This window comes from Embiotoca jacksoni, unplaced genomic scaffold (assembly GCF_022577435.1).
Source record: "Embiotoca jacksoni isolate LCO1_2020_lvr unplaced genomic scaffold, fEmbJac1.0.p SCAF_14, whole genome shotgun sequence".
NCBI lineage: Eukaryota > Metazoa > Chordata > Actinopteri > Embiotocidae > Embiotoca > Embiotoca jacksoni.
The window spans coordinates 10795637-10810000 of record NW_027185274.1 but is presented as its reverse complement, the minus strand read 5'-3'; the positions used below and the strand labels follow the sequence as shown (position 1 = coordinate 10810000).

The window sequence follows — 14364 nt, the reverse complement described above, 5'->3', positions numbered from 1 at the left end:
AGGAGGCTTGAAACAGCGTCATCCATCAAAGTCAGACAGAATTCAGGCTCCAGAAAAAAAATAAAAATAAAATAACGGAAGAGTTAAATAAATGAATAAAAAAATGAGAACATGTCAAAGATAGGTGGCTCTATCTCTGTTTATCTATCCTCTGATTGGTTCTGGTTTGTTGTCCAAATACAACGCAGGGCAGCGCGTCGACGCTGTACTTCACAGTTCCTCCGCACTTTATCCGCACAGCACATCGCCAGCTGCTGCTGCTGCTGGCTGACCGCGCGCGCTAACGCTCTCTCTCTCTCCTCGTTCCCCATCTCGCGCACCTCCACACCAGCCTCCTCTTTATCCACCACAGTCCGAGGGAGGACACCCGCCCCCCCCCCCCCAAAAAAAAACAACAACAAACAAACAACAACAACAACAAAAAACCACGAAAAAAAAACAAAACAGAACAACGGCGGAGGACTGCGAGTGAAAGATGGACGAATGATGAGAGGACGGTTGGTTGGCAGACAGACCGGAGAACCGCTGTCGCAGAGGACCGGGAGGAGGAGGAGGAGGAGGAGAAGGGACGGAGGAGACACATCTGCGGTGACTTTGGGGATTTCTCTCCGCCGGCGCGGGGACGACGAGGGGGGAGACGCCGCCTCCGTCTGATGCCGCGCGAGAGGAATTATTCACATGTGTCCGGGACTGCCGTGGTGGACCGGCGCGCTGTCCATTTTGGCGACCTTTTTGGTTTGCATTTTTTCTCAGTCAAGGGAACGTGTGCTTTGATATAGTTGCGGCTTTAAAAAAAAAAAAAAAAAAAAAAAATGTATTACTGTCGCTAGACCTTCTCTATTTTTCTGTTTCTCTATTAATTGGAGGCATCCACTGGAGAGGGTTTGACCACGGGGGGTGGGTTGGTTTTGGGGGTAAAGGAGGACAGGTTTTTTTTTTAAAGAGGCGACACCCCCACCTCCTCCTCCGCCTTACATAAATGTTTGCGTGCCGTTAGTGCTCTCGTTCTCGGTCGAACCCCCACCACCACCACCACCCCCCCCCCCTCTCCCTCTGAATAGGTTGCTGAGTCCAACACGCAGGCAGACGCATCTCATATGCATACGTAATTCTACAGACGGACCTTACCCCTCTCACCTATCCCACCCTCCGTCAACCCTTCCACCCTCCCTCCCCCCCTCCACACACACACACACTATCTGATGACTCCCCGGCGCGCAGGTGGACGTGGTACGGAGCCGACTGTAGCATCATCACCATCCTCAACACTGCCACTGTCATCACCACCACCACCACCATCCTCCTCCTCCTCTTCCTCGCCGCCGCCGCCGCCACCACCAACAACAACACTACCACCACCATGTCCTCCTCGTCACGCAAGATCTCCTCCGAGTCGTTCAGCAGCTCGGTGGGCTCGGACTGCGGGCTCGAGAGCCCCGGGGGAGACCCAGGGGACGGCGGTCTGGAGCCGGCGGAGGAGAGCCGAGGCTGCCCCTTTTCCTCCTTCCCTTCCTCCCACAGAGCGGTGCTCTGGAACGGCCGCAGCCCCGCCGAGAGGTCGGCGTGCCCGGCGGGCGAGGAGCAGCAGGCACCCCACAAGCGGGTCACCAGGCGGAGACGCGTGAACCTCGACTCGCTGGGAGAGAGCCTGAGACGACTGACCTCACCCACGGTAGGCTTCCAGCTCAGTCTGAAAAACAATATTCCGAAATATTCCTGTAGCCTACTGCTGTCAATGCATCTATCCACCTCAAAAAAAAAAAGAAAGAAAAAGAAAGCTGATTGAATTGACAGTTTTATCTTAAATTTGAAGATCAACCTCCTAAAATCTGTAAATATGTAGGCTATTCATTTGTCAGTCTTTAGAGCTGACCGTCGGTCATCAGAAGATACTTCAACATTTTGTTTCCAAACAGTTCAGCCTATATGATGATGGCCAAACAACCTTGAAGGCTTTTCTTCCTCTGCACAGACATGTCTCCAAAGTTCCGAGAGAACAGAAAGAAACTTGAGCCATTCCACTTTCTCTGAAATCCCAGACAGTTTCCTCACATCATGTTGCGAAGTGCTGTCTATGAAAAAAAAAAAAAAAAGAGCCTCTTTCATCCTTCACCTCCGCTAGCCTGAATCATCTGGCAGATTATATAATAAATATGTTGTTGTGAAAGAGAGAGAGAGAGAGAGAGAGAGAGAGAGAGATGCCCATGCCCTGTCTGTGTACATGTAACGACGTGAGGAGTGTGACGAATGAACCTGTTTCCGTGTGTCTCGGTTCTATCAGCGTCTCGGTTGTATTACAGGCTGTAATGCAATGAAGCAGCTATTAGAACTGAGTGCAATTGTGATGGATGTTGTGTTATTAGGGAATTTGCTATTTCATCGTCCTTTGTCATGGTACATCAGTTTGGGATTTGATTGCATCTGCCGTTATGTAGCTGCTCAAACAATACAATAGCAGATAGACGGGATCAACAGATGTTCAAGACGCGCACAGAACGGAAACGCCATTTAAGAGAGGACTTCAACTTCCTTTCAAATTATTACCAACACCGCTGAGGGAATACACCATTTTATTTTATTTTTTCTTATTTTTCTTATTTTATTTCCCTCTTCACACGGCGATTGACGCTGTGTCAAAGAGGTGAAAACAGCCCGTCCTCAAATTTAAATATAAAACTGTAAAAAGTTGAGCCACGTTTGGTGATGTTGCACTGGAGTGCTTTTGAATTGCAACCTTAAAGGTTAAACTGACTGACAGAGCAAACTAAAGTCTTTCGGATCTGATGTTGTGTGACTGCTTCATACTGAAGGACACTAAAGATGTGACAAGAAGCTAAAGATGTGACCTAGTTTAGTTCCAGCTTCTTTCAAGCCGGAGAAGACATTTTCTCTCAATTTTCCAAAGAAACCAGAATTCAGTCTGACATTGGAAAAACGTGTCTCTTGTGGATACAAATTTAAGCTGTGCAAAAAAAAAATATATAAGTGATCAAGTGTTCGAACGGTGACGTAGCACAGTAAGCAGTTTCTGAGCACGAGGGCGTCGCCATGACAAAAAAAAAACGTTCTTATCAACTTTTTAGGATTATGATTATGATTTTTAGTGAACTGCTGTTTAACAAAAACTGAGCAACATGACTTTCTCGGTGTAATATTCCTTGCTGAGCCACCTGTCGGTGCATTAGTTACCTCCAACAAGCAGGTTATGTATTTCTGAGGGTTTTTTTTAAAAAAAAATTTTTTTACCAGGATTCTGAAAAAAAAAAAAAAAAAAAAAAAAAAAAATATAGGCCAGAGTTTCATGAAACTTGGGGGAAATTTTGGGGAGGATCTGAATCATCCACTGATTATATTTCACTTTATGTACCATTGCAAAACAGGACTTTTTGGCCCACTACATGCCCTTCATCTTAGATTCCAGTAGATGGTAGTAAAGTTGGAATGAATGAAACGAAATGAATCGAAATCAAAATCCACATTCACAGGTTCCAGTGATCCTCTGGACATGTTCTTGCTCAAAACTTCATACACTTTTTTGGAGACGTTGGGTTTCATCGGGGGGACCGGAACCGGAACCGGAACCCGTGCAACCGTAAAAATCACCACAATTGTAAATACGTCCAGACACACGTGGAGGTTTGCTGTTGCAGATACGTGAGACAAAACGATCCCCATCGGCTCGCTCAATGCTCAGCTGTCCTCACCGGTCGCTTTGCAATTCCATGCTCGAGATGTTGCGTAACCCAGAGTCAGCTGTGACAGGTTGGCCGTGGTTTAATAGGAGCTGGCAGTGTTTGATTTTTTTTTTTGCCACTGAGGAGAAACCAAAACGAAGAGCCGAAGACGTAGAGATGCAAAGTACGGTGTTGATTCTCACTGGTTCCGACAGACACGTTTACTTTACTGTGAAGGCACCTGGTTCGACGTTGATGTAAAAATCGATTTTTAAATTTTTTTTTTTTTTTTTTTTTTATAATCATTGTTCCTTTAAGAAGATATCAGGGATTAGAGAGAAGAATTCTTTTGGGGGAATTATTTGTTTCTTGACGGTATTAGTCACAAATGGCATTAAACGGTCAACGCAGATTAGGGCATCGATGCTATATCCATGCAACGCTATTGTCAATTCAATCTGAACCGCCAACCCTGCGGACGGTGAGGTGAAATGAGAGCAGAGCGGCGCTTTCGCGGTCACGTCACGTTTAAGTGTACGCAGTCCAGACATGTACAGGACGGGTTGATTGATAAAAGGATGGAGCCATAATCAACGGGGACAGATAGCCGTTTTTGTGCTGTCGCGATTGCCTCGGGTCTGGGAGTTTTAAGCTCACGTGGATTTGAGGACTGTTTATGTTTTGTTCTCCACATAATGAGAGCGCTGCTGTGTCTTTTCATCAGACCTTGGGAGGTTTCTCAAAATTGCAAACGCTCAGCTCCTGTGCTCCCGTTCCTCAGAGAAATAGACGTTGCAGCGGAAATTGATGTAGGAGAGCTGTGATTGTCAGCCTTTTTTTTTTTTTTTTTTTTTTTTTGCTGCTCAGGCGCTACCTCGCAAAAATAATGAAATTCAACAGCATAGTTAAAAAAAACTGAAGTTGGTGTATATTGGAGAGGACCACTGAGAGCCAACTTCAGCTCTCAGCTGCAGCTCTTAGTGGCCCTGATCTTTAATAGATGTGTGAAAAAAAATAGGGAAGAGGGAACACTTAAAGACAGATTTGTATAACACTCAATGATGATAATATCCAGCATTTGGGCGTGTGGGCGACATTGTGGAACTGTGTGTGTCTGTGTGTGTGTGTGTGTGTGTGTGTGTGTGTGTGTGTCTTGTCTGCATGCAGGTGTGTGTTTGTTTGCCTGTAAGTGCAATTACAGATCACAGTTTGGCATCAATGAAGTAGTGAGTGAAGCAACACACGGAGGCAAATGACTCACTCACTCACTCACTCACTCACTCACTCACGCACACACAGACACACACACAGTGGGTGCGTGCAGAAGCAGTGTCTATTGTTGATTGCAATGGAGCGTGTATGACGGAACAGAGCATGCTCTCTGTGGTTGTCTTCACCCCAACCACACTGACCCAGAAGCAACAACACACAGAGACACACACACACACACGCACACACGCACACTTAATGTGCACCGACATTCATTTTCTGTCCCCCTTCCCCTCTCTCCCTCTCTCCGTTTCGTGTATACGCACGAAATGTGGCCATTAGCTTAGTGACCCGCGATGCTGATCAGAAGGCTTCGACCGTTGGCCACAAAATACGACAAGTGTTTGCGCTAACGTGGGCTTTCTGGTAAACTCGCATCCTAAATCTGTGGCCACATCTTCTCGGTCAGGTAACAGTCTCGTCGTGGAGCAGGTTTGCGTTGCTTTTCGCTGAACAGTCACTTTGGTCGTCGTGCTGTGCGTGTACACACGCTGGCTTGTTCTCATGGAAGTTTCTTCCTCCCTGTTTGATTTGAGTTTTCCTCTTGTCCCCGTCTCTGTTGTTTGTATGCTTTCCACGAGTGGGGCTAGTTCCTAAAAACTGAAAAAAAAAAAAAAAAAAAAGGGTTGATCAACATTCATACAGTAACTCCACTGACCTTTTTCCATTATCAGTATAAAACAACACACGAGCGACGGCTGGAATCATTGAATATTTATCGCATGAATAATAAGCTATCGAACTGTTTTGCCATCACCCCGACTTCACTGTAACGTCCCTCCCAATCATGCAAATAGAAAACATGACGCGAGTCACTACCTAAAAATGTGTCATTATATTATTATAGTTGATATTTGTATTAATATTCTAATACCTCAGTGGGAAATGACATACCTGACCAGATGCTGGCAGCTGAGGGGTAACTCGGAGATGGACGGGGAGTGGGACAGCATGTAGAGAGCCTGACAGCTCTTAAGCTATAAAGTTTCTCCTCAAACCCAAGTAAGCATGCTGTAGTGGGGGGCTGTTCTAAAGGGAATAACTCAAACACACACACACACATACACATACACACATACACACACACACACACACACACACACACACACACACACACACACACACACACATGCAAACGCACACTAAAAAAAGTAACCAAATATGTAAAAAAAAACAAAAACAGAACCCAGACCCTTGTGTAACTAACTCTGCATTTGTTCTGATTTATTTTTTTTAACCAGAAGGGCAATAGGAGAGCGCAGACCTCCGCCAAGACCGATAGTCCACTCTTCTACCGTATGCAAATCTGCAACTGCAACCCCGCCATATTGTGTGGATATATTTTCCAGACTGTTGAAATGATCTTAAAAATATGCTGGTGCCAAGCCGAAGCCTCACATCTCAGCTGTAACGCCGGTTCTCCTTCTCCCCTGTGAAACCACTGTCCTCGAGTACTTCCTGCATCACGTATAAGCCAGTACGTCTGTATCCCCGACTTTTACTGGTGGATTGTGATGCGGAGTCCTTTGTATTTCCAGAACGGCCCGTGTGTTATCGCGACGGAAATTTACTGCAGTCGACTGGATTTTAAGATGTTCGGCAATTAGGCCAAATATCCTTCCTCACAATGGTAGTGAAATTGAATCGTACCTTCCATTGTTATACACTACAGTATTTTGAATGCAATGAGGAGTACAATAGAGTATAATGTATACAGCTGATTGGCTTTGGAGTAGACAAAGCTCAAGGTTGTCGTCGATCTACTGAAGGGCTCACAATTTGTTTTCATTCCTATTGATTTCAATGAGACATATTTTTCTCCCCAAGTGACGAGAAATAAACTCTTCTCATTAAAAAAAAACAACAACAGTATTATCAAGTTTAAAATAGTGTGTAAAAGTATAAAAGAAACAGAAGTATCAGAGCTGTGCAAAGCATGATTCCACCTCTACAGGGAACAATGAGCAAAGGTCATGTCTTTTGTATTGCGTTACATTCATCTGGAAGACTTTTGTTCAAAGTGATTTACAATAAGTGCATTCAACCACATCTAGATATCACCAAATATTCACTCCTGCCACGTCTAACACGCTGGCTGCGTTACACCGCCAACACTGCCGAGCTTCATAGTCACATTAAACTGCAGAGCTCCGAAACCGCCTAAAAATCCTGATAAAATCAAGCAGATTGTGACAGAATTGTTTTCTTTGTGGCTGCTTTATTACTCATCGCTCATTTATTATCTCACGCTGAGATCTATCTCGCAGGGTCTCATCTGATGTGTGAGTGTTTATTTTCTTTTGAAGTGCTGGCGGTCCTCCAGCTGTGCTGCATCCACTGCTCCGTGACCGTGGACCACACCAGGTCATGCTAAATGGAAATTTTGGAAATGGAAAATCGCACAAAAAGAATCGTCATTCAGTTACACACTTTCAGTGGATTCTGCTGCTCTCAGTTGTGTGTTTGAACAAATTATCAAACATCCAGGTTATCACGATGTGGCTAGGAGCCGCTGAGCACATCCCGTCATCCAAGCAGCGTGTGTGTGTGTGTGTGTGTGTGTGTGTGTGTGTGTGTGTGACTGAGTGAGATTAATGTACAATGGGGATCGAGTTGTGTGAGCGGTAAACATGCCAGTGATGTAACAACGCCGGCTAACGATGATGTGTGTGTACAGTATGTTTACTCATGTGGCGGATAACGGTCGTGGAGTCTTTGGTGCGCACACCATCATGAATGCTCTGTGGTAAATGAATAGCTGCATGGAGGACGGCGTGAGAAGAGACTGTCATGACATCTGTTCTACACACACATGCACACACACACACACACATATATATGAAAGAATGGTGGGCGCTGGTTCGTAAGTGTGGTGTATTTTCAACTAGCAGGACTACACGGCTGCTTCAAAACTTAATACTGTATCCCACATATCCTCCGCTGTGAAATATGTTTAATAAAATGAAATAATAGTCTTCCTCCCTTTACGTGTCGCAGGTACATAATGTGAAAGATCTTTTTGTTGAAGAGTTGTTTGATGTTTTTTTGAACCGGAAAACTGTTGCCATGTCGTTCCCTTCGAAACGGTGAGCTCAGATTTCGGCTGTGATTGTCTATTATTATCTACTAGGCTGTCACCCATGTGTCCGTTACTTGCTGTCTGAAAAAAGACGAGTATGTCTGGCTGCCGGTGCGGCTTTCAGATTTTTGGGAGACGTGAAGTCCTCCATTTGTTCACTTCCACTGACAGGCTAACAACCGGATGTACGGTGCTAGATGGTTACTAGTGTACAATTTGAAGGAGGGTAAAGGGGGATTAAATTGAAACATATTTCAAATATTTTCCAAGGTATATTGAGAGGGGCAGATTGTTAATTTTCTCAGTAGCATGATCCCCCAAAGAGGCCGTGGGTTACGCCCATATGAAATGCCTTATCTGGCTACTAAGTGCTGCTGTTAATGTGTGTCCGGCTGTTGCCAAATGTGATGACAAGTTTTGTGTCAGCAACTGGACAAACATGAAGAGGAGAGGCTCCAAACATGTGTATTGTATAGCTACAACGTAACATCTGAGCCTCACTGACCCTGATAAACGCCTGCTGACAGATGTGCTCGCTTGTTCTTTGACTGCACGCACACACTTTCTCTTATCTCTTACTGTCTCGTGTTTTGGCGCGGCTCCATCCCTAAATCTAAGTAGTCTCTATCTATTTCATTCCCTCTCTGTAACACACACACACACACACACACACACACACACACACACACACACACACACACACAGACAGTGTCCGGAGTGGGTGGAGGCCCCAGAATGGCCTCTCCAGCTGGCACACTGTGTTCTAGTATTGTCACCACAGCCTTGCTTTTCAGCTGCATCACAGATAATCACATTGGACCCGCCCTCTTAAGCTTAGGCTGCCGGTAACATAGAAACACGCCAGCTGCACACACGCACGCACGCACGCACACACACACACACACACACACACACGACTCACTCGTGCTTCCCCCCCCCCCCCCCCCCCCCCCAAGACAACGACGCTCCCAAGTATAAAGTGACAATATTGTTTCATCCACATCTGTTTTTGACAAAATGCAAAACTGGTTAATATGACAGAAGAAGGACTGTAGCCTCACAGAAAAAAACTTTTTTTTTTCTTTTTTTTTTTCCGTCAGACATTTTGGCCTTTAAAAGGAAAAGCAAAGCTGTTCCTAATAACATTAACAATAACGCTGTTCAATTTAATTATCCCAGTAAGCTGTGACAGGTGGACATGCACATTAGCGAGATCCCAAAACTGAAGCAGAGAAATGGAATTCTCAATTGTCATTAATTTTATTTACGCCTGTCCTGTACTGTGACATGTCAAAATGCCTTCTGTGGGATAAAAAAAAGTCCAATAAATATGAGTGTGTTTTGGCTGCAATAACACGTCAGGTGACTCTGGCAGGGTTATGTGTTTGCTTAGATGTGTGCCATTTTCTCAGAGGCCATAGCAGCAATAATCATAGATTCATAAACAAACATATAAGTGCATATGTCAGTTCGTGTTCACGTTTCCTTTTCTGTGCAGAGGGGCAACATTGGTACATCTGTGTTTTCAAGCCGAGGCATGAATAAAGCTGAAGGATCAGAAAACTCTTACATTTACATTTTTGCGGGTCGGTGGATTAAAACACAAAGTAATGAGGCCTGGCAGTTTATCATAAAACCTGCTTATTCAAATTAGAAAAAGGGATTCACCGAATATGCGTCGTATTGAAATGCAATAAATGCGGTCCCACGTGGAAGCTTGTCTAATATTTTCACTTCTTCTTGCAGACGCAGACCGTTCAGGAGGCTCTACAGCGAACTCTCCAATTCTACAGACAACAAGAGATCCGGTAAGACCGCCTTCCTCTTCCGTCTCCGTACTGAGACGATGTCTCCGTCACTGTCCCACCTGCTGTCTTGGGACACACACCTGTTCGGTCTCTGTGAGCCTTCCACCGTCTCCGCTACCCGTCTTTCTCTGACGCGCACGTGCACGTGCATCAGCGGTTAAGTTGTGGTGCCGTTTCAAAAGATGGTAGAAAGTTCACATCCAATATTCGACGTATATTTCCATTGCTTTCATTTCATAAAATCAACAATACAACCATGCTCTTTTAAACAGTTTGGTTATTTTTCCTCAAGTGTTATTGTCCACAACAGGTTCCTTTTCACAATAACAGCCTTGTTAGGAATTGAGTTACTATCTGCTGGAGGGCTTCTAATTTCTCATCACTGATCATGACCCATCCTGAAGGTGTGTTTGTTTTATTTTGTCTTTGACAGGTGTCAGGAAGTTGGGAGCGAGGAGAGGCGAAGAGAGAGGAGAGACGAGAAGTGCCCATTTCTAGAAAATTCTGGTTCAGAGGAAGATGTCCTACAAATCCTACAGTACATGGCCACCATACTGGGTGAGTGTGTCAAGTAAAGCAAAGTCTGAAGGCAGCCTTCAGCATTGGTATTGTTTACGAGTGTGCACACACTCCCCAGGCCATCTCCAGGGAGTTGACGTCTAAAACACTCTGTAGACACTTTTAATAAAAAAAGATACAGTAGAGATACAGTATGATGGCCAAGGCAGTGGGCACGCAGGTACAGATATACAACTATTTACACATGCAGTACAAATACACACACACACACACACACACACACACACACACACACACACACACACAGCCATGACTCACTCCAGAGGCTTCCACTGTCTCCAAAGCCTAACATGAAAAACACACACACACACACACACACACACACACACACACACTTGTCCTGGTGAGTCACTCAGTAAAGCTTCGTCCTCCCTCTGTAACATCTAAGATCTCTTCCTGCCTCCATCTACAGTCTCCTACCTCCTTCCAGCAATCCGCCTTTGTTCCAACTTGCTGCAGTGTTGAGCTTAATAATAGCACGAGGACAAATAGCGAAATTATTCCCCCTTCAGAGTTTGCATTTTATAGTCACATCCTTTGACCTTTATGACCTCCAGCGAACAGTTCTAGTTTCTTTAGACGTCACCATTTTTATATTTTCGGCCTCATGAGTAAAAGCTTCCATTTCATTAATAGTATTTGCTTTCTGTGCTGCCACTGCTTTCGTTTAAATCCCACCAATTTTCAGAAGGATTCAAATCCCGGGACTGAGATGGTCCCTCGCAGACATTCGGTTCCTGAACCAAGCTTTGACTTGGTTGTAAACTCAGGATCACCATCTTGCTCAAAAGTCCAACGATTACCAACAAACTTCCTTTTTTTTTTGTTGCTCTGAGAGCATCACATACTTCTTCAAAATGCAAAGAATCCATGAAGCTGATCACAAATTTACCTCCAGCAGCAAAACATTCCCACGACAGGACAAATGAAACCGAATGGTAAACAATGCTTTCTGTTGTACCCCTTAGCCGTCCTCTCGATCCTCTTTGGACTAGTTTTATTCTTTTTAGGGTTAGGGTTAGGGTTAGGGTAACCTCCGTGATTGACTGCTCGGGTAGTGTTTATCTTGTCATGTCGTTTACATATTGCCCTTCTGGCTCTAGATTCACTGCTGATCTGATCTGATCAAACAAGTCCAGTTTATAGATGAGAATCACTCCATAAATCAGGCTTACAGAACTTTACAAGTCTATCCAATTTTGATGTGCCTTTTGGTGAAGAATGGAGTCTCCAGGCATGAAGTTCTTCTCATAGTCTGTCCTGACTGTACTTTTGTTCCTACCTGTAAGTCTTTGACAGTAATACAGGGGGGTGTCGCAAAATCGGTTTATAGACTGTTGTGATGGTGATTGAAGCTGTATATGTAATTACCGTGCCTGCTTTAGAAAGGCAACAGCTTGTTAAACAATCAGCATCTGGAACAACCCTTCTTCCTGAGTAAAGCAAAGCTCACTAGGTGCAGTTCATCCATTCATCCATCCATTTTCGACTGCTTTTTCCGGTGCCAGTCATGGTGGCAGCAGCAACTAGAACCTGACATACCTGGCTACAGATACGTACGTCATCCAGCTCTTCCTGGCGCATCCCGAGGTGTTCCCCGGCTAGATGGGATTTATAGTCCCTGCAACTTGCTAGGGATCTGCCCAAAGATTTCCTTCTATTGGAAATGACTGGAATACATCCGCACGGAGAGGTCCAGGGAAAGGGAGGAAGAGGCGAAGGGTACTCAGTTGGTGCCAATCTGCCAACTCAGCATTAGATGCCACTAAATCCGACACATTGCCCCTTTAAAACTTCACCTTGATTAGCCTCTTCTTCATCCCCATTGTTTGGCAGACTGAGGTGAGCTTGGTTTTGAGCAAGAGCCTTGTATAAAATATGTCTTTGCACAGAAGATGTGACCACCTAGAGAAATACTGAGGTTTATCAGGACTCTGTAATGTAATCAGTCACCACAATCTGTGCTCTGTAAGCCACAAGAGTACACCCGTCCATCGTACGTGTTTGTACAAATATCATATTGTTTCTATTAGATGTCTAAATATATATATGACTATTAATGTAAAAAGTAAAAATTGCTTTTTTAAAGTGAGAATCTCTTTCTGTCAGTCTGTTCACTTGTTCCGTTTCATGTCATTATTTATACGTCCCAAATGTTTTTGCATGTTTTTCTGGTGTCAGGTTTTATTTATATTGAATGCCAATTAAATATGTTCTATAATCCTTTAATCCTGTCAGTATAGGCATGTGACATGATTATTTTTTCTTATCAATATTCATTATGTTACCAAGGCTTTGATGTTTGATTACTCTGAACACTGATTTTATGTGGTTCATATGCCTAAAATTGTTTTTGCTGATTTTAAATCTGGCCCTCAACTTGTCATGGAGCAGAAGTAACGCAGTTTCATATAAAATGCAGTGTAATATTGCATCACTGACATTGTGTTTTGCATTCCCTCTCTTCCAGGAGTGCCATTCTGCGAGTTGAAAGAGCACTTTGGAGAGGAGTTCTTTGGCCTCTGCTTTGAAGAAAATGAGCGAGTGCTTCGGGCTGTGGGCGGCAACCTCCAGGATTTCTTCAATGGTTTTGACGCCATTTTGGAACACATTCGCACCTCCACGGGGCGCCGAGCCTCATCCGAGAGCCCCTCCTTCCAGTGCAAGGATCCCCACGAGGAGAAGAAAGGGAGAAGAAAATATGACAAAGTTGGAGATCAAGGAGAAAGAGATGGAAGAGGGAAGTTGCTGCTTCTTCATTGTTTCAACCCGGCCTCTGTTGTTGGATTAGTCATGCCAGGGTTGATCAGAGCGGTTGCCAGGCGGATCTTTCATTCAGAGGTCGAGGTGGAAGAGGTGCCACCTCTGACTCCTTTGCTGCCCAATGAAGATACAGAATACACAGACTGTGACTCCACAACGGCGACACCGACTGCATCCCCCACGGCCTCGCCGACCTCGTCCCCATCCCCTCCCTCTCCTTTTCCGACCTCAGTCCCCACAGTTTGCCTCTCCTTCCAAATCCACGAGACATGCCCTCCGACCCTCTTAAACGCTGCCTCGGGGAGCACTAAACGGCCCCCCCTCTCGCTCTCCACCAACCCCATTGATCTACGCATCGGCCTGGCCACGTTCTGCCGTGCCTTTCCGTTTCACCTCGTCCTGGGGCCTCGCATGGAGCTACTGCAGCTTGGAGAAGGACTGAGGAGACAGGCTCGCATTGAGCTTCACCGGAGCCTCTCGTTCAGGGACTGTTTCGAGATTGTCTCGCCCAAGATGGAGCCCTCGTTCCAGGGCATCCTGCTGAGGCTTGCATCCCCATTTACAATCCGTACCAGGCCCGACACCACGCAGGCTGGCACCAAGGAGAAGGTGAAGCTATCACACGTAACACATGACACTGTTGCGTAACTAATACTTTTTTTTTTGTATATACTGTTCCATGCAGTAATGGTATCCTTTTTTTTAAAGTTCAAACTCCGTAATGAATTTATCTTAAACAAGTATCGTGTTTGTCGCCACAGACAGATATAGCTTAAGCATTCACATCAAGATCCTCCCCAAGCCATTCAGAAATTATTAAAACACATTAAAGAGTTATACTATTGAAATACCATGTCCCATTATTAAGACGAGCATGGCTGAAAAATGTCTCTGCTATTTCTTTTTTCTTTTATCCCTGACGAGCGATTGCGGTGCTGGTCAGACAGATCAAACACGGGACTTTTTGTACTTTGAAAAGATGTAGAAATTGTCATCTATGTTCTGTTCTGTTATCGTATCAGAGTCTTCAATGTTTCGTTTGAAATATTTCAGTGCAAGAAGGTCACAACTTGATTCAGTCGATGGTTTGTCTCAACTGTCCTCTTTGGATACTGACTCACTCACTGTGTCCCCAGTCAGGTTCAGGGTCTGATCTCATTGGAGCTAAATATATATATATATATTTTTGCTG

The 14364-nt window shown here is 44.7% G+C and overlaps 1 protein-coding gene across 1 annotated transcript in view; it reads left to right on the top strand.

Annotated features, from left to right (window-relative positions):
* Nucleotides 1–214: 214 nt before the first annotated feature.
* Nucleotides 215–14364, top strand: part of gucy1a2 (guanylate cyclase 1, soluble, alpha 2) — a 42065-nt gene continuing 27915 nt past the window's right edge. The window contains exons 1-4 of the mRNA XM_069147919.1: nucleotides 215–1672; nucleotides 9769–9830; nucleotides 10264–10388; nucleotides 12880–13781. Of these exons, the coding sequence (XP_069004020.1) occupies nucleotides 1361–1672; nucleotides 9769–9830; nucleotides 10264–10388; nucleotides 12880–13781 (1401 nt within the window). The 5' untranslated portion in view covers nucleotides 215–1360. The remainder of the gene's footprint in view (nucleotides 1673–9768; nucleotides 9831–10263; nucleotides 10389–12879; nucleotides 13782–14364) is intronic.